Genomic DNA, 23737 nt, shown 5'->3' on the forward strand with positions numbered 1-23737 from the left:
CCCATCTCTTCACATTCCCCATATCCATTTTTACTTAAACAGCAGAAAACCAAGCAAAAATAAATGTACCTTTGAGGGATGTCAATAAAAACACACCAAACACAAGTATAATTAGAAATCATAATTGATCTATTTGTCTGGCACATGAATGCTGTCAGAAATTTCTTGATGGGCTTGACATATTTTCTTCCAGCTTCTCTTCCAGTACATGAAGAGTTGAAAGCAGCATCAATAATGCTCATAGCATGACAAGTCATAAATAAATAGATAAAGCAAAATTCAATGGATCTGTCCTTAAGACTACCGTGTTTATAATGGATGCTGAGAAATATTCCCATATGTGGGCAGGTGAATAGTGTTTGGGCAGGAGAACTAAGGAAGCGTTCCATTAATATAAAAGGCTTGACATGTACTATATAGTCATATATTTAAATAAATTGACAAAACGTAATACCATTGTACAGGAAAAATGGGCAAAGTTTAGCTGATTGCTCGGGTGGCTTACTTAAAGTGGTATTCTCATCTCCAAGATCCTATCCCAATATGTAGTAGGTGTAATAATAATATTCGCAAATACCTCCAATTAGAAATGTAGTATAGTTTTTCTGATTCGCTATGTCTCTTTCCTCATGTGCAGGCATTGCAGGACCTTAGGTATACATGGTTACGACCACTGATATAGTGACAGCTATTTGCTAGTGGTCGTAACCATGGATACCTAACGTCCTGTAATGCCTGCACATGAGGAAAGAGACATAGCGAATCAGAAGAACTATACTACGTTTCTAATTGGAGGTATTTGCGAATATTATTATTATTACTCCTACTACATATTGGGATAGGATATTGGAGATGGGAATACCCCTTTAAGGAAAAGGATAGTCATGTTAAGATAAACGGGCAAATTTCCCTTAACCCTAGAACGTATACCTGGGGCCTCGCAGTCCCACCCTTTCAATTGTTTTCTATTTTCTGCAAGATTTCTTTAGTTAGAATTTTGAAACTCTAGGTATTCCTCAGGTATATAGTTGTTTGTCATTTCCAGTTGGTCATTTATTCATTATTTGCACACGGGCCTAAAAGGCCCCAGGTATGTGAAAGTGTAGATTTTTATGGTCATGCGTTCTAGGGTTAATGGATCATCTATCATGTAAAAGAGCCATGTAAGAGTTTCCATTGGTTGGGGGTCCGTGACTGTGAGCTTTATCCCTCTGCTTTTCTTAATGGAATCTGTCATCAGAAAGTTACCTATTGTTTATGTCAACCAAAAAAATGTTTGTGATTTTATTTTTTTCTCATGTTATTATTTATGTTATATCTAGCCAATGTCACTAGACTAGACTAAATCAACACCTGCAATGAGCAGGTGAAAATGCATGCCATATTTGTTCCATTATGCTCCTGATTGAACTGTAAAGGCTGCAGCCCATCAACGTCTACTAACAGGTTGCAACACTCACTTGATATGCACAATGTCATAAGATTGCCTGGGGACAGAGTGCCCCGAGCGAAGGAGCAGTGCTAGTCCAGGAGGTCAGTATGCTTTCTTCTTATTTCATCCAGCATATTGGAGGTATTAAAAATGGGTTGTTTAGAAGTGAACAAGCCCTTTAAGGAACACTTTTCAATGCAATCTTCCAATTTGCTGAGTGGCAAAAAAGTCACAACTTTGTGAAAATATTAATCACTATTTTAATTGCAGCAAGTGGAGGAAAAAGGAACTGCTCTGTCGACATGACATCACAGCATGTAAGAGAAATAGCGTCAGGAGTGGTCCATGACCCCTCCGAGCTGGGGGAGATTGTAGTAGTAGTAGTTAGCAACTACCTGCTGATAAGTGTTCAGCCCCAAAGAAATAATTATTAAGTCTTGTAACATCCCTTTAAAGAAACATTTCCTGAATCAATTAAATTTCAGATATAGCATTTAACCCAATTAGGAAGCTGAATTGGCTGTGAATCAAATTTGCCTGCTTTGGTGCAAATTAAAGTGGCGACAGGTGCACTGGAGAGGCAAAAGCAAGACAACCATCAAAAATGGATTAGCAGGTGGTAGAAAAAATTGATCTCTCTTAATCATTCTGGACTGATTTCCCTCTAGTTTTGCACTTTGCTAGCATCATTGTAACTGCTGGTAGCAGTTGATACCTGCAGCCATTGCAGATTTCACAAGTAACCTGGCTCCTCCAAGAGAGCACTTCCATAAATGCTATTGCAAGAAAGTTTGCTGTGTCTCCCAGCACAGTCTGAAAAGTATAAAAGTATAGAGCAGATATCAGGTCGTGAACTGCTACATGAAGAGGTAAGGACATGGCCACAGGAGGGTCTGAGCGGGACTGGAACTTGCGAGTGTGAGAAATAACAGAAATAGATCTGCTAAGCCATACAAAACAACTTCCGGTGGGCTAATACTGTGCAGGTTTCTGACCAAGCTTACAGAAAAAGATTCCTTGAGATGGGCATGGGAGTCTGACATTGTGTAGTGGAATGTAATCTCACAAACATCATGCAGCTCAATTGGATTTTGCCAGAGAACATTAGATTAGCAGGTCCAGGAATGGTGGCCTGTTCTCTTCATAGATGAGAACACTTTCACACTGAGCACGTGACAGACGTGAAATAGTCAGGAGCTGCTGTTGTGTCACCCCAGGGGGAAATAGGGGACTCGGTACCCGGGCCTTTTACCTTGCTTAGGAGGTCACAGCAGTTGGCTCCCGGGCCCGTACTCTGGGGTCTCTCTTAAAAAAAGGTGTTTTTTAGTGTATGGTTTGTTTCGTGACGCCACCTGTGGTTTCCTGTAATGGTTACCGGCGCTGCTGCAGACCTCCGGGGGTGATGCGTTGGCAGCTGGGATGTTTCCGCTCCCTTCAGGTGGAGCGAGCCCCCCGGGGTAGTGTAGGAGCAGATGGTGGTGCTGGGCGTTGTAGTGCAGAAGAGAGATGGCGCAGCGTAAATAACTGACGGAGGCAGTGGAGTGCAGTCATCCGAGTTTTACTCACAGTTCTGTTCAAGTTCCTCAGGTACACTGTACGGGTGTCAGCCTCCCGCGTTGCACTGCGTCCACCAGACAAGGGGTTCAGCACTTTCTCAAGTATATCAGGAGCGCTTGACGGAACCCCACTTTTGTATGTTCCTTTCTAGACCGACTTCCCGCACTGGGTCTTCTCCCTCCTGCCCTGCGCTTCCCAAACACAGTCCTGATTGGGCGCTCTGAAGTCCCTCTGGGCAACCTGGAGTTCCCGGACCTACTTGATGCCCTTCACGGTGACTAGGGTGAGACTGTGGCAACTGCACCATGGAAGTGCAGAAGCCTCCGGTTTTCCAGCCGAGACCTGGAGTAACACGGCTGGTCCAGGGACCGGTTCCCTTCTTGCGGCCTGATCCCTCTGACACTTGGCAGACACGGGCGTACGGGTGGCTTCCTGCTCCTTCCGTACCCCTGGGATCCCTTATGTTACCGGAGCCTTTCTCCTCTGCTCCCCTCCTGGGCCTCTCTCACTAGGCCCCAGTCAAGGAGCAGAGCTCCAGAAGAGACTCTGCTCCCCTCCTCTCCTTACTACTCACTCAGCAGACCTCCCTACCAAGATGGCCTCCCTTTTTATACTCCTAACAACTGCTCCCCTAAACTCCTTCCTCCACCCACACCCACTACTTGGTTCCCCCTCACTCTGGTTCCCCCCACACTAGCCAGGGACAGGGCTGCAGAAGAAGTGCATAATGCCCTTCCAGCCGGCCTGGAGTAGTGTAGTGTTGAATGCGGGTTTTGGGGTTCCGGGCAGCACTCCCTCCTTACCTGAGAAAGGAGACGCCACACCTCTGGGTGAGGTGCAGTACCTCTGTGGCAACTGAACCCTCAGTGTCGCCACACTGTGGTGAACATTATGCTGCCTGCAGCATCATTCAGCATAACAGGATTTGTGGGTGGGTTAGTTATGGTCTGGGAAGGCGTATCCTTGGAAGGATCGAGAAACATGCAATAGCCAACAGTAACTTGACTGCTGTTAGATACCATGATAAAATCCTCAGAGCCATTGTTTGGTTCCTCCTGCAGCAGGACAATGCCTGGCTTCAGGTGCCATTGACTCATGTTCCCCAGATCTAAATCCAATTGAGAACCTCTGGGACATTATGTATTAGTGCATTTGATGCCACAGAGTAACATCAGTAGAATGTCCATAAGTTCATTGATGCCCTCATCCAGTTCTATTTATTTTATTTATTAATTTTACTCACTTATATAGCGCCATTAATTCCACAGCGCTTTACCGGAACTGTCCCCATTGAGGGAATCTAGATTCCCTATCAGTATGTCTTTTGGAATGTGTGGAGGAAACCCACGCAAACACGGGAAGAACATATAAACTCCTTGCAGATGTTGTCCTTGTTGGGATTTGAACCCTGGACCCCACCACTGCAAAGCTGCAGTGGTAACTACTGAGCCACCGTGCTATTTATGAGGAGATCCCCAAGACACCATCCACTGTCTCATCAGGAGCATGCCCAGACATTGTTGGGAGTGCATTCTATCCACACTACTGAGACACATTGCTGTGATGAAAATAATTCAAACTGGATACACCTATGAATTTATTTTTTTTACCTTGATTTTTGGAGTGATTTAAAATCTAGCCTTTAATTAGTAGATAAATTTGTTTTCCATTGACTGATGATTAGAGATGAGTGGATCGCTTCACAGAACCCAGGTCAAAGATCGAAGTTAGTGCTCTCTGATAGTGGACAGGAGCTGAGCGAATTTCTTGACCTTCCGGGTTCCTCAGTGTGGCGTTTGATTCGCCAGCTTGGCGAGACATCATCTGCACAGGTGATGATGAACCAGAACAGCAAATCATAACATGAGCACTGGATGTTGGAAGGTCAGGAAATTTGCGCAGCTCCTGCCCACGGCCAGAGAGCACTGACCTGAACTGTGGACCAGGGTTGTAAAAAGTGATCTCATCTCTACCTTTAAACATTATTTTGTACTCAACAAATTTCCCAATTTACATTAGTAAAGCAGTCTGGCTTGAAATCGAGATACGATGTGTGAATTAATTGTTCCCTTAATTTTTTGAAGTAGTGAACACTGAAGCAGAGAACACTTAAAATGTAAATTTAGATCCCCGCATTAATAGATAAATCATCACCAAAATTCAGAATTTCTCATTAGATCACATTCTGTTAGCAATTCTGACATTGAGTTTCTTTGAGAACCCAATTCTTGTTACATAAAATTTCATCAGAGTGCATTATCATGACAGGGGATACATCTGTAGGCTCCCAAGCATGTCACTAACCTTGCCAAGGCTGGGCTATTTTTCTTTGTAATGTATCGCACTCATATATTATCAAATAGCAGTACACTGCCAAGAATTTCTAACACTCATTAACACAGTGTTGTACGTGTTTTCCTCTGACATTTGCACATGTTATTCAGGCACGCAGCTGTCTACAGTAATAACATCTGTGAGGAACTTGGAATCACATTTTGCAACATTGTGTTACATGTTTATATCCCTAAGTTTCTTAATGCCACTTTTGTTGACTTACCCTTGGCATAGCCTTATAGGGACCTGTGAATATTTCATTAATTGTTCTGCAAATGGTGGTTTCATAGACCATATGAACTACAGCAGAGTTGCTAACAAACAGCAGCTCTCGTTCTAATGGGCCTCGATTTGTGCATGTTTCACACAGACAATTAATAATTTGATTGGCAGAATATACTATTATATACCACAGGTCCCCGTAGTTGTCTCTTCAAATAGGAATAAACAACTAACTGCAAATATTCATGGAAAATTCCACTGTCCACCATGGTGCTTTATCATATTAAGGCGTTGGTCTGTAATGGACCCCTTATAATTGAAAAATTACTACTCCACCAAAACTAGCAATGGATTCTCTAGTGGTCTTCTATCCTGCAAAAACCAACCAATTTGATATTCATTTTAAAACATTTAATGCCTTCTGGCATGCCAATTTTCCTTTTTTGTGCTTTCTTTTCTTCCTCCCCTTTTTCCAAGAGCCATTAGGTTTTTTTTTCTGTCTACATACCTTTATTAGGAAAGTTGTACCTTTGAATGACATTGATTTTACCATTCAATGTACTGAAAAATTAAAAAAATATATATATTTTTTGGAGCTTTTGCTGTTAAGAGATTCATTGTGGCATAAAAATGTCCTGGGAACATAATTCTTCAAGTCTGCAGCAATACCAAACATTTGTAGCTTTTTTTCTAAGGGGTGAGAAAAAACTCAGAAACTTGCAAAAAATAATTCCCTTGTGACACCATCAATGGAGTTGTGTGAAGGTTTCTTTCTTGTGAGGGTTGAGGGTGACCTGACATCCTTAACGATACTATGTTGGAATAGACACAATATTTTGATTGCTTCCTATTTAATTTTTTTCAGTGTTGCAGAGATAAAAAAAATATGTAAAAGCAATTGTGGTGGTTCGATTTTTTTCTCTCTTTTCTATTATGGATGCATTTATATGACATGTGTTGTTGATTTTTTAGCTTTTATTATTCCTTTATTTTTAAGGGGAGAAAAAGAGGTGTGATTTGAGTTTTTAGATTTTTTTCTCTATTTTTAAAATCTCTTTTTTTTTGCTTTACTATTTCGTCCCATTAGTAGACTTGAACCTGCGATCGTACGATCATTTGTTCTATATACTGCAAAACATAGGTATAGCAGTATATACTAAAGATGACTGCCTTCTATGAAAGGCAGCTGCAAACTGGTTTTCACAGAAGTATCGTGCTGGTCCCCTCCCTGCCCTAGCAACTTAAGGGCACTCCGTGATTGTGTTGTGGAGAGCAATGGGCCCGTGGATGCGGACATCCTCCACGATTCGCACACTTTGAAGGCCACTGTAAGAGATTGATAGTGGAATTTAAAAAGGTTAACAGCTGCAAATGGAGTTTAGCTGAACCCACTGCTGTTAGTGGCAAACGATGACTAAATAACACAGCCAATGTCTGCTTTTAATAAGCTTGCATCAAACAACGGGACCTTATCAGTCATATGTAAAGAAGGGGTTAAAGGGATTGTCCAAGACTTGGATAATGATTTTCTTCCTATAGGATAGGTCATCAATATCAGATCAATGGGGATCCAAGACCCGACAACTTTTAGCAGGTTACACAGCAATGGTAGTAAGCAGAGCAAAAAAACAGAACACTGCAGTGCCATCATACACTGTGTAGAGGCCATTTTCAGGTACTGTAGACATGCCCCCATTGACTTAGACGTGAACTGAGCTGCAGTGGCTGAGTACAGACTCTACATACACAGTGTACAGAGCTATGGTATTCCAGCTCTTTATACTGTTTAAGCTTCCACGGAACCTGCTGACAGCTGATAGGTGGGAACGCCTGTGGGCAGACCCCAAGCAATCTGATATTGATGACCTTCTCAAAGGATTGGCAACAGCTGTCATTCAAGGATTTGTTTCTTTTGGGTTTAATCGCATATGTCCTATTAGATTTTACGGTTCCTTCTAGAACTGTATTAAAAAAAAAGACAACTGGGTGTTACCATTCCGCATGCCAAATGGATGAGTATCTGATGTGATGTGATTGGACAATGTCCGACTCTGTAGGAAAACACCCCCAGCTGGTGACACCCAGTTGTCAAATTAATAGCAGAGGAACACACAATGCAGAGGTCTAACAAAAGATGGTCAAGAATTGGGATTTAAGAGGGAATATGATTATTTTCTAAAGCACATACAGTATTTAAGGAGTGATAACAGGTCTTTTAAAGTGAAAAGGGGCCATGAGAATCATTTCTTCCGGTGGGCCAAAGACACCCCATTCCAGCACTTAATAATGGACCATTTATTGTAGTTGATTTTGTACCTTTATAAATTAACAAAATATGTTTTATGGGTGAACATAAAATATGTATACCTGGAGAACTGTCATGCATGTTTACTGTGAAAAAATGTAAATATTTTTTCTCATTTTAACCCTGTATGCAAATATATCATCTTTTATTCCTTGTATTAGAAAAAAGGAAGGGAATTTATATATAGTATTTAGACCACATGGCTGGCTTTAACTGAGGCTAATACATACAATAATTGTTACAAAAATGTTAGCACTTACCTTTAATTAACTGTATAACCCCAGGAACTATAATTATCATAATTGCTATAAGCTTGCAAAAGGTCAAGAATATCTGAATCCGAGCACTCCAGCTTACACTCATACTGTTCAGGACCATTACAATGGCTAATGGAAAGAAAGAAACGAAACATTTATTAGGAGCCTTTTAGCTTTTATAGTAATATGAATGACATCAATTTATTTTGGGTAGATTGGGTAAGGGTGGTAGTTACAGTACGTATGTAATATATAAACTCCTAAACATTGAAATTGTAACATCAAGAAGAAAAAGTCAATGAATTATGGAAATCACAAGAGTGGTGGGATGATACGGATTTGAAAATGATGCAAAAATGGAAGCAAAATTTTTGAAATATGGAGATTTTTTGAGTACTGATAATTAGCACAAAGCGCATAAATACAGACATACTTACACACCTTGGCATGACATCAATAAGGTTATTAATAGTTGTCCTACTACGCTGAATGCACTTGGACACAAAATTATCAAGGTCCAAGATCCGCTGTTGGCAGCTGCCTTTGCAATTGCTAACCAATGACATCCAAGTTGTGTTTTATGGGAGACAAGTCCAAAAACATTGCACATTTAGAACATGCTGTTTGTTCACAGTAGCACGAGCAATTGTCAGCCTGATATTGTTGTGTTAAGTAACAGCTTCAAAGACATTGGAGAAATGGCCATACCCCAGTAGTTCAACCACCAAATCAATGTAACACTGAGCTGTTGGTATGAATATTAGAGGGGTTCTGTTACTGTACATTATGCCACCCTCACTAAGAGTGGACATACCATGGGTGCAGCTGGGTCAGTTGCACAGGGGCTCAAAAGCGGAGGTGGTCCATACCAGCTGTACAGAGGCCGATTATAATGAGGTAAATCTAGCCTACCGAGGGGTCAGATTGCGCTTATTATACTTTTTTCATCAATTAGTTGTGCATCAGACAGGAAATGTTGCTGTAGCTCCACTGCTTGCAAAAAAAAGTAGCAGTGAAGCTGCAGGAGGCCATTTTCGTGCTCCTGCCCAATGCTTCCTCTATGACTCATCACACCTCCAGTGTCTTTTAACATGTACCCAGCCAGAAGAGGAGGGAAGAGGTGCCATACGGCTTGTCTGGAGAGGTAAGTGATTCTGTTTTTAAACACAGTGAGGGAGAGCATGATAATGGGGGATACTGGGAGAGAGGACAGTTTGTCTCAATGAATTAAGGGTGGCAGAGTGGACACAATACAAGGGTTCATAATGAATTGGGTGGGTGGGAGAGAGGACACATGACAGGGACGTGTAATAAATTGGGAGTGGGAGACAGAACATAGGACAGGGACTTTAGTGAATGAATTTGAATGGTGCATGGCTATTGTATGACTTGCAAAGTGTTGATGGGTGTAATATTCTTGTTAGTAAAACAAAATATATTATTATGTACAGTACAGACCAAAAGTTTGGACACACCTTCTCATTTAAAGATTTTTCTGTATTTTCATGACTATGAAAATTGTACATTCACACTGAAGGCATCAAAACTATGAATTAACATATGTGGATTATATACTTAACAAAAAAGTGTGAAACCACTGAAAATATGTCTTATATTCTAGGTTCTTCAAAGTAGCCACCTTTTGCTTTGATGACTGCTTTGCACACTCTTGGCATTCTCTTGATGAGCTTCAAGAGGTAGTCACCTGAAATGATCTTCCAACAATCTTGAAGGAGTTCCCAGAGATGCTTAGCACTTGTTGGCCCTTTTGCCTTCACTCTGCGGTCCAGCTCACCCCAAACCATCTCGATTAGGTTCAGGTCTGATGACTGTGGAGGCCAGGTCATCTGGCGTAGCACCCCATCACTCTCCTTCTTGGTCAAATAGCCCTTACACAGCCTGGAGGTGTGTTTGGAGTCATTGTCCTGTTGAAAAATAAATGATGGTCCAACTAAGCGCAAACCGGAAGGAATAGCATGCCGCTGCAAGATGATGTGGTAGCCATGCTGGTTCAGTATGCCTTCAATTTTGAATAAAGGCAAAGCACCCCCACACTATCACACCTCCTCCTCCTTGCTTCACGGTGGGAACCAGGCATGTAGAGTCCATGCGTTCACCTTTTCTGCGACGCACAAAGACACGGTGGTTGGAACCAAAGATCTCAAATTTGGACTCATCAGACCAAAGCTCAGATTTCCACTTGACTAATGTCCATTCCTTGTGTTCTTTAGCCCAAACAAGTCTCTTCTGCTTGTTGCCTGTCCTTAGCAGTGGTTTCCTAGCAGCTATTTTACCATGAAGGCCTGCTGCACAAAGTCTCCTCTTAACAGTTGTTGAAGAGATGTGTTTGCTGCAAGAACTCTGTGTGGCATTGACCTGTCTCTAATCTGAGCTGCTGTTAACCTGTGATTTCTGAGGCTGGTAACTCGGGTAAATGTATCCTCAGAAGCAGAGGTGACTCTTGGTCTTCCTTTCCTGGGGCGGTCCTCATTTGAGCCAGCTTCTTTGTAACACTTGATGGTTTTTGCAACTGCACTTGCGGACACTTTAAAAGTTTGCCCAATTATTCAGACTGACTGACTTTCATTTCTTAAAGTAATGATGGCCACTCGTTTTTCTTTATTTAGCAGCTTTTTTCTTGCCATAATACAAATTCTAACAGTTTATTCAGTAGGACTATCAGCTGTGCATCCACCTGACTTCTGCACAACACAACTGATGGTCCCAACCCCATTTATAAGGCAAGAAATCCCACTTATTAAACCTGACAGGGCACACCTGTGAAGTGAAAACCATTTCCGGTGACTACCTCTTGAAGCTCATCAAGAGAATGCCAAGAGTGTGCAAAGCAGTCACCAAAGCAAAAGGTGGCTACTTTGAAGAAACAAGAATATAAGACATATTTTCAGTTGTTTCACACTTTTTTATTAAGTATATAATTCCACATGTGTTAACTCATAGTTTTGATGCCTTCAGTGTGAATGTACAATTTTCAAAGTCATGAAAATACAGAAAAATCTTTAAATGAGAAGGTGTGTCCAAACTTTTGGTCTGTACTGTATATCTCCCTCCCTTAGTTTATATTGTAATCTCTTGTTATGCATAGCACTGTCCCCTATTACATAGAATCCCCTCTTATTATATATAGCACTGTCCCTTATTATAAAGCTTCCTCCTTCTTTATCTATTGCATCAACGCATTTTTACATAGCATCCTCCATCATTTTGTTCCACACTGTTCCATTAATGCATAGCAGCATATTCTGGAATGTATAGCATTGTCTACTATTAAATAGCATCCTTGCTTGTTATTTATAGTGCCTTAATATGTAGCAAACTCTTTGTTTATGTATAGTGCCTTCTTTTTTTTACATAGCGTCCTCTCTATTTATGCATAGTGCAATCCCTTATAATAGGGATATCAAACTCAAACACACAGAGGGCCAAAATGAAAAACTTTGACAAAGTCATGGGCCAAAAAGTATACAGTATAATGGCCCCACATAGTCCTCCATACAGAATAATGGGCCCCACATAGTCCTCCATACAGAATAATGGGCCCCACATAGTCCTCCATACATTATTATGGGCACCACATAGTCCACCATACAGAATAATAGGCCCCACATAGTCATCCATACAGTATAATGGCCCCACATAGTCCTCCGTACAGAATAATGGCCCCACATTATCCTCCATACAGTATAACGGCCCCAAATAGAGGTAGTGGTTCTGGTGTCGCGGGCCAGGTAAAAACCACCCTGCAGACGAGATTTGGCCTACAGGCCAGAGTTTGGCATGCATGCTTTATAACATAGATCCTCACTAGTTATGTATAGTGCTGTCTCTTTATTACATAGCATCGTCGATTGTTGTATATAAAATGACTGCTAATGGAGAAATATGTGACCACTATCCATAATCAAACAGGACTCCACATATTTTATTTTAAATACAAGACATTTTATTACACAAATATATATATATATAAAAAGAAAGCGCAGCAGGACTCCATTATGGCCAAGATACATAAAGACAATAAAACCATTTAATTTAAACTGTGTTATTACTCAATAAGCTTTACTTACAAAAAATGGAGGTTCTAAGCGCATAAATTGGCCAATTCATGTGTGCCCATCAGCCGCTGCAAGGTGACCTCCCATCTGATGGGTACTACTCTGCCTACATGCCTCTCTTGGGCTACAAGCCTATAACTCTGGACAGAACATGTCACTTCTTGGCTAAAACACCTACAATTTAAATGGGCTGGTAGAATAGAATATACATCACCTGCTGGTTAAATCGGGGGAGTGCAAGGTCAAACAGGAGGCAGTTCCCACCTCCTATAGTAATATGTCAAAAAAACTGACCAGCACATCCCAAATGTGAACAGGTGCAAGCTGCAGAAACTGCATAAGATAAATAAAATGAAAGCGCAGCAGCACTCCATTATGGCCAAGATACATAAAGACAATAAAACCATTTAATTTAAACTGTGTTATTACTAGTGTTGAGCCACCCCCGTAGTGTTCGGGTTCGGTTCGGTTCCTCGAACACCGTTAAAACCAATGGCAGGCAAACAAAAACACATAGGAACACATAGAAAACACCTTCAAAGGTGTCCAAAAGCTCACAAACTGCTCAGAAGACGCTTTCTTTAAAATAGCCGGCCAGCAATTCAGCAGCGGCATACACCGGTACCCGACAATTTAGACATGAAGGAATAGAGCATCACACATAGATTAGATAGATAGAAACATGTCAGTCACATATATATGAAGTACAGTGACAGTGTTGCTTACTGTACTTGTCATTTAGTGTAAAGGATTTATTAAAAAATATAATAGTGTTTTCGTGCACCGTCTCTTTAAAAAAGCCGGCCGGCAATTCAGCAGCGGTACCCGACAATTTATAACAGACAGAATAGAGCTTCACACATAGATTAGATAGATAGAAACATGTCAGTCACATATATATGAAGTACTGTGACAGTGTTGCTTACTGTACTTGTCATTTACTGCAAAGGATTTATTAAAAAAAATAATAGTATTTTCATGCACCGTCTCTTTAAAAAAGCCGGCTGGCAATTCAGCATCTGTACCCGACAATTTAGAATAGAAGGAATAGAGAATCACACATAGATTAGATAGATAGAAACATGTCAGCCACATATATACGAAGTACAGTGACAGTGTTGCTTACTGTAATTGTCATTTAGTGTAAAGATTTATCAAAAAAAATAATAGTGTTTTCATGCACCGTCTCTTTAAAAAAGCCGGCCGGCAATTCAGCATCTGTACCCGACAATTTATAACAGACAGAATAGAGCTTCACACATAGATTAGAAAGATAGAAACATGTCAGTCACATATATAATAAGTACAGTGATAGTGTTGGTTACTGTACTTGTCATTTAGTATTAAAATAAAGATTTATTATTAAAAAAAATTGGCGTGGGGTTCCCCGTAATTTTAGTCTCTAGCGGAGGTTAAGCAGACAGCTGGGGCAGATGTTTGAAGCCTGGGAAGGGGGTAATACCCACGGAGCTTCCCAGGCTACTAATATCAGCCCCCAGCGGAATACCTAGCCTTTACTAGCTATTAAAATGGAGGACCCCCCCCAAAAAAATGACATGGGGTCCCCCCTAATTTAATAGCTAGAAAAGGCTAGGCAGACAGCTGGGGGCTGATATTAATAGCCCAGGAAGGGAGCCATGAATATTGGCCTCCTGCCAGGCTAGAAACACCAGCCGTCAGCCGCCCCAGAAATGGCGCATCCATAGGATGCGCCAATTCTGGCACTTAGCCTCGCTCTTCCACGCTGCCCTGGTGCGGTGGCAGGGGGTAATAGGGTTGGGGTTGATGTCAGCTTATAATGCCAGCTGACATCAAGCCCAGGTTAGTAATGGAGAGGCGTCTATAAGACACCCCCATTACTAACCCCATAGTCAAAGTTAAAAAAAAACACAAACACCCAGAATAAAGTCCTTTAATTGAAATAAAGACACTATTCTTTATTGTTCTAAATTAAACCATACTTACCATCACGCCCATTCCAGCTGAAGCCAACGATCTCCTGCAATAAAAGAAAAATAATAAAGCAACCTCATCCTTACCTTTCCATGGTTCCCAGGACAGCTTCAGCTCTGCTACATCGAGATGACAGGCTGGACCGCAGCAGAACGCTGCCATCCAGCTTGCCATGCCGCACACACTGAGAAGCGCAGGCATGCTTGCGCTCCTCAGTGTCTGACTGTGACGGCATCCAGATGAGCCGACAATGAACTCGGCTCACCTCATGTACGTCACTGACAGCGTGGGAAAATTCTCCTGCACTCAGCGCTTCAGCGTGAGAATTTTCCCACGCTGTCAGTGACGTGTATGAGGTGAGCCGAGTTCATTGGACATGACCTCGGCTCATCTGGATGCCGTCACAGCCAGACACTGATTAGCGCAAGCATGCCTGCGCTTCTCAGTGTCTGCGGGATGACAGGCTGGATGGCAGCGTTCTGCTGCGCTCCAGCCTGTCATCTCGATGTAGCAGAGCTGAAGCTGTCGTGGGAACCATGGAAAGGTAAGGATGATGTTGCTTTATTATTTTACTTTTATTGCAGGAGATCATTGGCTTCAGCTGGAATGGGCGTGGCGGTAAGTATGGTTTAATTTAGAACAATAAAGAATTGTGTGTTTATTTCAATTAAAGGACTTTTTTCTGGGTGTTTGTGTTTTTTTTAAATACTTTACTAGAAATTCATGGTGGTCATGTCTAATATTGGCGTGACCCCATGAATTTCGGGCTTAGGGCCAGCTGATAATGCCAAGCTAGCCTTAACCCCTTTATTACCCAGTGAGCCACCGCACCAGGGCCCTGGATGAGTTGGGTACAGCGCCAGAAGATGGCGCTTCTATGAACGCGCCATTTTCCGGGGCGGCTGCGGACTGCAATTTGCAGCGGGTGGGGCCCAGAAAGCTTGGGCCTCCCTGCGCTGCAGATTCCAGCCCCCAGCTGCCTAGTTGTACCTGGCTGGACACAAAAATAGGGCGAAGCTCCACGTATTTTTTTTTTAAATTCATGAAATTCATGGAATAATTAAGAAAAAAAGGGCTTCCCTATATTGTTGTGTCCGGCTAGGTACAAATAGGCAGCTGGTGGTTGGGAGCAGCCCGTTCCTGAATGCTGTACCTGACTGGACACAAATATAGGGCGAAGCCCCACATCAATTTTTTTTTCATTATTTCATGAATTTCCTGAAATAATTTAAAAAAAATTGACGTGGGGCTTCGCCCTATATTTGTGTCCAGTCAGGTACAGCAGGCAGGAACGGGCTGCCCCCAACCACCAGCTGCCTATTTGTACCTGGCCAGACACAACAATATAGGGAAGCCCTTTTTTAAAAAAATTATTTCATGAAATAATTAAAAAAAAATTAACGTGGGGCTTCGCACTATATTTGTGTCCAGCCAGGTACAGCAGGCAGGGACGGGCTGCCCCCAACCACCAGCTGCCTATTTGTACCTGGTTGGACACAACAATATAGGGAAGCCCTTTTTTTCTTAATTATTCCATGAATTTCATGAAATAATTAAAAAAAAAAATGCGTGGGGCTTCGCCCTATTTTTGTGCCCAGCCAGGTACAACTAGGCAGCTGGGAGCTGGAATCCGCAGCGCAGGGAGGCCCAAGCTTTCTGGGCCCCACCCGCTGCAAATTGCAGTCCGCAGCCGCCCCAGAAAATGGCGCGTTCATAGAAGCGCCATCTTCTGGCGCTGTACCCAACTCATCCAGGGCCCTGGTGCGGTGGCTCACTGGGTAATAAAGGGGTTAAGGCCAGCTTGGCATTATCAGCTGGCCCTAAGCCCGAAATTCATGGGGTCACGCCAATATTAGACATGACCACCATGAATTTCCAGTAAAGTATTTAAAAAAACACAACACCCAGAATAAAGTCCTTTAATTGAAATAAACACACAATTCTTTATTGTTCTAAATTAAACCATACTTACCGTCACGCCCATTCCAGCTGAAGCCAATGTCTTCTGCAATAAAAGTAAAATAATTAAGCAACCTCATCCTTACCTTTCCATGGTTCCCACGACAGCTTCAGCTCTGCTACATCGAGATGACAGGCTGGACCGCAGCAGAAAGCTGCCATCCAGCCTGTCATCCCGCGGACACTGAGAAGCGCAGGCATGCTTGCGCTCCTCAGTGTCTCGCTGTGACGGCATAAAGATGAGACAAGTTCATGTCCAATGAACTCGGCGCACCTCATGCACGTCACTGACAGCGTGGGAGAATTCTCCTGCACTCAGCACTTCAGCGTGAAAATTCTCCCACGCTGTCAGTGACGTACATGAGGTCAGCTGAGTTCATTGGACATGAATGAGCTCACCTCTTGCACGTCACTGACAGCGTGGGAAAATTCTCCTGCACTCAGCGCTACAGCGTGAGAATTCTCCCACGCTGTCAGTGACGTGCATGAGGTGAGCTCATTCATGTCCAATGATCTCAGCTCACCTCATGCATGTCACTGACAGCGTGGGAAAATTCTCCTGCACTCAGCGCTACAGCGTGAGAATTCTCCCACGCTGTCAGTGACGTGCATGAGGTGAGCTCATTCATGTCCAATGAACTCAGCTGACCTCATGTACGTCACTGACAGCGTGGGAGAATTCTCACGCTGAAGTGCTGAGTGCAGGAGAATTCTTCCACGCTGTCAGTGACGTGCATGAGATGCGCCGAGTTCATTGGACATGAACTCGTCTCATCTTTATGCCGTCACAGCCAGACACTGCAGAGCGCAAGCATGCCTGCGCTTCTCAGTGTCTGCGGGATGACAGGCTGGATGGCAGCGTTCTGCTGCGGTCCAGCCTGTTATCTCGATGTAGCAGAGCTGAAGCTGTCGTGGGAACCATGGAAAGGTAAGGATGAGGTTGCTTTATTATTTTTCTTTTATTGCAGGAGATCGTTGGCTTCAGCTGGAATGGGCGTGATGGTAAGTATGGTTTAATTTAGAACAATAAAGGAATGTGTCTTTATTTCAATTAAAGGACTTTATTCTGGGTGTTTGTGTTTTCTTTTAACTTTGACTATGGGGTTAGTAATGGGGGTGTCTTATAGACGCCTCTCCATTACTAACCTGGGCTTGATGTCAGCTGGCATTATAAGCTGACATCAACCCCAACCCTATTACCCCACTGCCACCGCTACAGGGCAGTGGGAAGAGCGAGGCTAAGTGCCAGAATTGGCGCATCCTAAGGATGCGCCATTTCTGGGGCGGCTGACGGCTGGTGTTTCTAGCCTGGGAGGGGGCCAATATTCATGGAACCCTTCCTGGGCTATTAATATCAGCCCCCAGCTGTCTGCCTAGCCTTTGCTAGCTATTAAAATAGGGGGGACCCCACGTCATTTTTTTGGGGGGTCTCCCATTTTAATAGCTAGTAAAGGCTAGGTATTCCGCTGGGGGCTGATATTAGTAGCCTGGGAAGCTCCGTGGGTATTACCCCCTTCCCAGGCTTCAAACATCTGCCCCAGCCATCTGGTTAACCTCCGCTAGAGCCTAAAATTATGGGGATCCCCACGCCAATTTTTTTTTAAATAAATCCTTTATTTTAACACTAAATGACAAGTACAGTAATCAACACTGTCACTGTACTTCATATATATGTGACTGACATGTTTCTATCTATCTAATCTATGTGTGATTCTCTATTCCTTCTATTCTAAATTGTCGGGTACAGATGCTGAATTGCCGGCCGGCTTTTTTAAAGAGACGGTGCATGAAAACACTATTATTTTTTTTTAATAAATCCTTTACACTAAATGACAAGTACAGTAAGCAACACTGTCACTGTACTTCATATATATGTGACTGACATGTTTCTATCTATCTAATCTATGTGTGATTCTCTATTCATTCTATTCTAAATTGTCGGGTACAGATGCTGAATTGCCGGCCGGCTTTTTTAAAGAGACAGTGCATGAAAACACTATTATTTTTTTTAATAAATCCTTTATACTAAATGACAAGTACAGTAAGCAACACTGTCACTGTACTTCATATATATATGTGACTGACATGTTTCTATCTACCTAATCTATGTGTGATTCTCTATTCCTTCTATTCTAAATTGTTGGCTACAGATGCTGAATTGCCGGCTGGCTTTTTTAAAGAGACGGTGCATGAAAACACTATTATTTTTTTTAATAAATCCTTTACACTAAATGACAAGTACAGTAATCAACACTGTCACTGTACTTCATATATATGTGACTGACATGTTTCTATCTATCTAATCTATGTGTGAAGCTCTATTCTTTCGGTTCTAAATTGTCGGGTACCGGTGTATGCCGCTGATGAATTGCCGGCTTTTCATGTTTCACTGTTGGCACTGTTCCCATCGATTTGGGCAATCACTGTAATGCCACAACCACCATGGCTGTGGCATTACAGTGAGTGGCAGACAATCCCTGCATGATTGGTGCTCTAAATAGCGCCAGACATGCAGGACACGCTTTTGGTGCACGAACAGTTATCGAACATAACCTCGAACAGCCGAATTTTTTGCAAATCGTTCGGGTTCGTCGAACAACTCGAACACCGCCCAAAACAGCTCGAATTTGAGATTGGCGAACAGTTCTAGTCGAACACCGCTCATCTCTAGTTTTTACTCAATAAGCTTTACTTACACAAAATGGAGGTTCTTAGCGCATAAATTGGCCAATTCATGTGTGCCCATCAACCGCTGCAAGGTGACCTCCCATCTGATGGGTACTACTCTGCCTACATGCCTCTCTTGGGCTACAAGCCTATAACTCTGGACAGAACATGTCACTTCTGGGCTTAAACACCTACAATTTAAATGGGCTGATAGAATAGAATATACATCACCTGCTGGTTAAATGGGGGAGTGCAAGGTCAAACAGGAGGCAGTTCCCACCTCCTATAGTAATATGTCAAAAAAACTGACCAGCACATCCTAAATGTGAACAGGTGCAAGCTGCAGAAACTGCATAAGATATATAAAAAGAAAGCGCAACAGCACTCCATTATGGCCAAGATACATAAAAACAATAAAACCATTTAATTTAAACTGTGTTATTACTCAATAAGCTTTACTTACAAAAAATGGAGGTTCTTAGCGCATAAATTGGCCAATTCATGTGTGCCCATCAACTGCTGCAAGGTGACCTCCCATCTGATGGGTACTACTCTGCCTACATGCCTCTCTTGGGCTACAAGCCTATAACTCTGGACAGAACATGTCACTTCTGGGCTAAAACACCTACAATTTAAATGGGCTGGTAGAATAGAATATACATCACCTGCTGGTTAAATGGGGGAGTGCAAGGTCAAACAGGAGGCTTGTAGCCCAAGAGAGGCATGTAGGCAGAGTAGTACCCATCAGATGGGAGGTCACCTTGCAGCGGTTGATGGGCACACATGAATTGGCCAATTTATGCGCTAAGAACCTCCATTTTTTGTAAGTGAAGCTTATTGAGTAATAACACAGTTTAAATTAAATGGTTTTATTGTCTTTATGTATCTTGGCCATAATGGAGTGCTGCTGCGCTTTCTTTTTATATATCTTATGCAGTTTCTGCAGCTTGCACCTGTTCACATTTAGGATGTGCTGGTCAGTTTTTTTGACATATATATATATATATATATATATATATATATATATATATATATATATAAACACAGTGGAGAAAAAAAGTATTTAGTCTGCCACCAATTGTGCAAGTTCTCCCACTTAAAAAGATGAGTGATGCCTTTAACCCTAGAATGCATGACCATAAAAATGGGTATTTTCAAAAAAGAGTTGTTATACCGAAAATGCCTGTAACATAAAAATAAATGAACAACTGGAAATGACAAACAGCTATATTCCTGAGGAATACCTAGAGTTTCAAAATTCTAACTAAAGTAATCTTGCAGAAAATAGAAAACAATTAACAGGGCGGGCCTGCGATGCCCCAGGTATGCGTTCTAGGGTTAATTGACATCATAGGTAGACCTCAACTATGAGATACAAAATGAGAAAACAAATCCTGAAAATCACATTGTCTGATTTGGAAATAATTTTTTTTCAAATTTTGGTGGAAAATAAGTATTTGGTCAATTACAAACAAGCAAGATTTCTGGCTCCTCTGTCCTCCACTCATTACCTGTAGTACCGGCACCTGTTTGAACTTGTTATCAGTATAAAAGACACCTGTCTGCAACCTCAGTCACACTCCAAACTCCACTATGGTGAAGACCAAAGAGCTGTCGAAGGACACCAGAAACAAAATTGTAGCCCTGCACCAGGCTGGGAAGACTGAATCTGTAATAGGCAAGCAGCTTGGTGTGAAGAAATCAACTATGGGAGCAATAATTAGAAAATGGAAGACATACAAGACCACTGATAATCTCCCTCGATCTGGGGCTCCACACAAGATCTCACCCCTTGGGGTCAAAATGATCTCAAGAACGGTGAGCACAAATCCCAGAGTCACACGGGGAGACCTAGTGAATGACCTGCAGAGGGCTGGGACCAACATTACACAGGCTACCATCAGTAACACACTACGCCACCAGGGACTCAGATCCTGCAGTGCCAGACGTGCCCCCTGCTTAAGCCATTATATGTCCGGACCCGTCTGAAGTTTGCTAGAGAGCATTTGGATGATCCAGAAGAGTATTGGGAGAATGTCTTATGGTCAAATGAAACCAAAGTAGAACTGTTTGGTAGAAACACAGCTCGTCATGTTTGGAGGAGAAAGAATGCTGAGTTGCATTCAAAGAACACTATAACTACTGTGAAGCTTAGGGGTGGCAACATCATACTTTGGGGCTGTTTCTCTGCCAAGGGACCAGGACGACTGATCCGTGTACATGAAAGAATGAATGGGGCCATGTATCGTGTGATTTTGAGTGCAAACCTCCTTCCATCAGCAAGGGCATTGAAGATGAAATGTAGCTGGGTCTTTCAGTATGACAATGTTCCCAAGCACACCGCCAGGGCAATGAAGGAGTGGCTTAGTAAGAAGCATTTCAAGGTCATGGAAGTGGCCTAGCCAGTCTCCAGATCTAAGCCCTATAGAAAACCATTGGAGGGAGTTGAAAGTCTGTGGTGCCCAGCGACAGCCCCAAAACATCACTGATCTAGAGGAGATCTGCATGGAGGAATGGGCAAACTTCAGCAACAGTGTGTGTCAACCTTGTGAAGACTTACAGAAAATGTTTGACCTCTGTCATTGCCAACAAAGGATATATAACAAAGTATTGAGATGAACTTTTGTAATTGACCAAATACTTATTTTCTACCAAAATTTGAAAAAAAAATTCTTTCCAAATCAGACAATGTGATTTATATATATATATATATATATATATATATATATATATATATATATATATATATTTTATTCATTTACTTTACTCACTTATATAGCGCAATTAATTCCACAGTGCTTTACAGACATCATGACCACTATTCCCATTGGGGCTCACAATCTAATTTCCCTTTCAGTATGTATTTTTTGTGTGTTTAAGGAAACCAGAATATCCAGAGGAAACCCATGAAAACACAGGTAGAACATACAAACTCTTTACAGATGTTGTCAATGGTTATATATACATACTAGCTTTTACCCGCAGCTTCGCTCACGTGGAATTTGGTCTGCCACATTAAGTTTCGTGACAGATCATTTTAATAGTAAAAAAAAATAATCTTAATAGTAAAAAAAAATAATCTTAATAGTAAAAAAAAATAATCTTATTTAGTTACTCGTACATCCAAAATTTCAGATGTCTAACTTCAAAACTGACGGATTCCATACAATCTTTGAACCCCTATAATATGAAGAGGGAAACTCTTGAGGGTGGAATTATCAAAATTCCTTTCTTAGTGCTCATTTAAGCTATAATAGAACCTATCTGCAAATTTCAAGATGCTAAGTTCAGTGGTTTCGGCTGTGCGTTGACCGCTAGGTGTGTCAATCAATCAGGTTTACAGTTTTATGTAATCTTCGCCTGTATGGTGTGTTTATAAAAAGTAGCCCTATGTCCTTCCCCAGGCTTGAAATTATCCATATCAAATTTCATCACCAACGGATTACTAAACACTGATTAATAAACAGGACGGACTGAAGTTACTTGCGTTTAATATTGTTTGCGTTAGTAAAGAATTAGTATGTAATTGGAATAATGGACATCTGCAGGTAATTTATCTATGTGTTTTTACTGCAATATACTCCTGTAAACTATGTTATTTGATTTCTTTCGTTCAGCGAATATATGTAGATTTTGCGATTTAGGAACACGTGAGCAAGCTACGTATAGCTGACCGTGGGAAAACCAGGGCGCGCCTAAATGTATCCCCGCTACCTTCTAAGTTTGCCCTTGCGATTTATTGATGGTCATTGAAAATGCAACTTTAAGTGGGAACTGCAAACGTTTGAAATTAAAGGGTAAGTTATTGGGTATTATTGGGATGCGTGGTATAAGAATATTTTCACCCTTAGCTTCTCCAGTTAAAATTGTGGCCTTTACAATGTGCCTGCCTTGTTTAGTGACTCGCAATCTAGTGCCATTACATAATCTCGGGGCGTCCAAGTTGCGCATTAACAAAACGGGTATACCGACCTTTAATTCGAGCTTATGAGATGGGACCCCGGATAGCTTCAAAGAGTTAAGAAACTCCACGGGGTATCTCGTACAGTCTTCAGATGACATGACTGTGTCGATGGAGTTGTAGGTTGTTGCATTGCTGGTTACTTGGTCCAAGATAATTTTATTGATTTTCGCAACTGTTTCATTTCTTGGTGCTAGTATAGTTCTTTCACATAGCCAATTTTCATCGTGGATGTTTTGTTGCAAATTTGGAAAAACTTGAGCAATAAGTGCGTCTTCCGAATCCACAACATGACAAAATTGGTTAGTGAATAGAACCATACCTTCTTCTTCAGTTTTGATTTGACCTTCACCGATCTCGAGCAGTTTCTCAGCGAACGCGCCCGACTCTAGATCACTGAATAACTGGACACGCATGTTGGTGGTGAGGTGCAGCTTTTCAACTTTGGTCCATAAATATGAGGATTTCAGACATGCGTTCATTTCGTCTGCTGCAGTGCCTCGCTCGATGACAGGCAAAGTTTGCCTAAAGTCCCCAGCCAATAAAACAACCACACCACCCATTATTGTTTGTTTACTGTGTAAGTCTTGTAGACAACAATTAAGAGCTTCGATGGCGCGTTTGTGTGACATTGTGCACTCGTCCCACACGATTAGTTTGCACTGTTGCAACAGGAGGCCACGGGCGCTGCTCTTGCTGATATTACACGATGGGGTTTCTTCGTTCACCAGATTAAGAGGTAATTTAAAGACTGAATGTGCCGTCTGTCCACCGCTGTTGCAGCAATTCCAGAGGAAGCCACAGCTAATGCAACGTTATGACCGCTACAAATTTTTGCTAAAAGTAAATTAAGCAAGAAAGTTTTTCCTGTACCACCCGGGGCATCAAGGAAAAAAAGTCCGCCTTCACCATTCTCAACTCGTCCTACTATTTTGTGATAAATCTCTCTTTGATCAGGTAGCAAACGTGGCTCAGTTTCGCAAACGTGAGCCTCTAACTGGTTGGTATCATAGC

The 23737-nt window shown here is 42.0% G+C and overlaps 1 protein-coding gene across 1 annotated transcript in view; it reads right to left on the reverse strand.

Moving 5' to 3' along the window:
- Positions 1-23737, reverse strand: part of SLC7A11 (solute carrier family 7 member 11) — a 314366-nt gene that overhangs the window by 199330 nt on the left and 91299 nt on the right. The window contains exon 4 of the mRNA XM_073641718.1: positions 8111-8236. Coding sequence (XP_073497819.1) covers positions 8111-8236 — 126 coding nt within the window. The remainder of the gene's footprint in view (positions 1-8110; positions 8237-23737) is intronic.

The sequence above is a fragment of the Phyllobates terribilis genome, unplaced genomic scaffold (genome assembly GCF_046119375.1).
Source record: "Phyllobates terribilis strain yellow unplaced genomic scaffold, ASM4611937v1 Scaffold_1__5_contigs__length_1240528914, whole genome shotgun sequence".
In the NCBI taxonomy this organism is placed as follows: Eukaryota; Metazoa; Chordata; class Amphibia; order Anura; family Dendrobatidae; genus Phyllobates; species Phyllobates terribilis.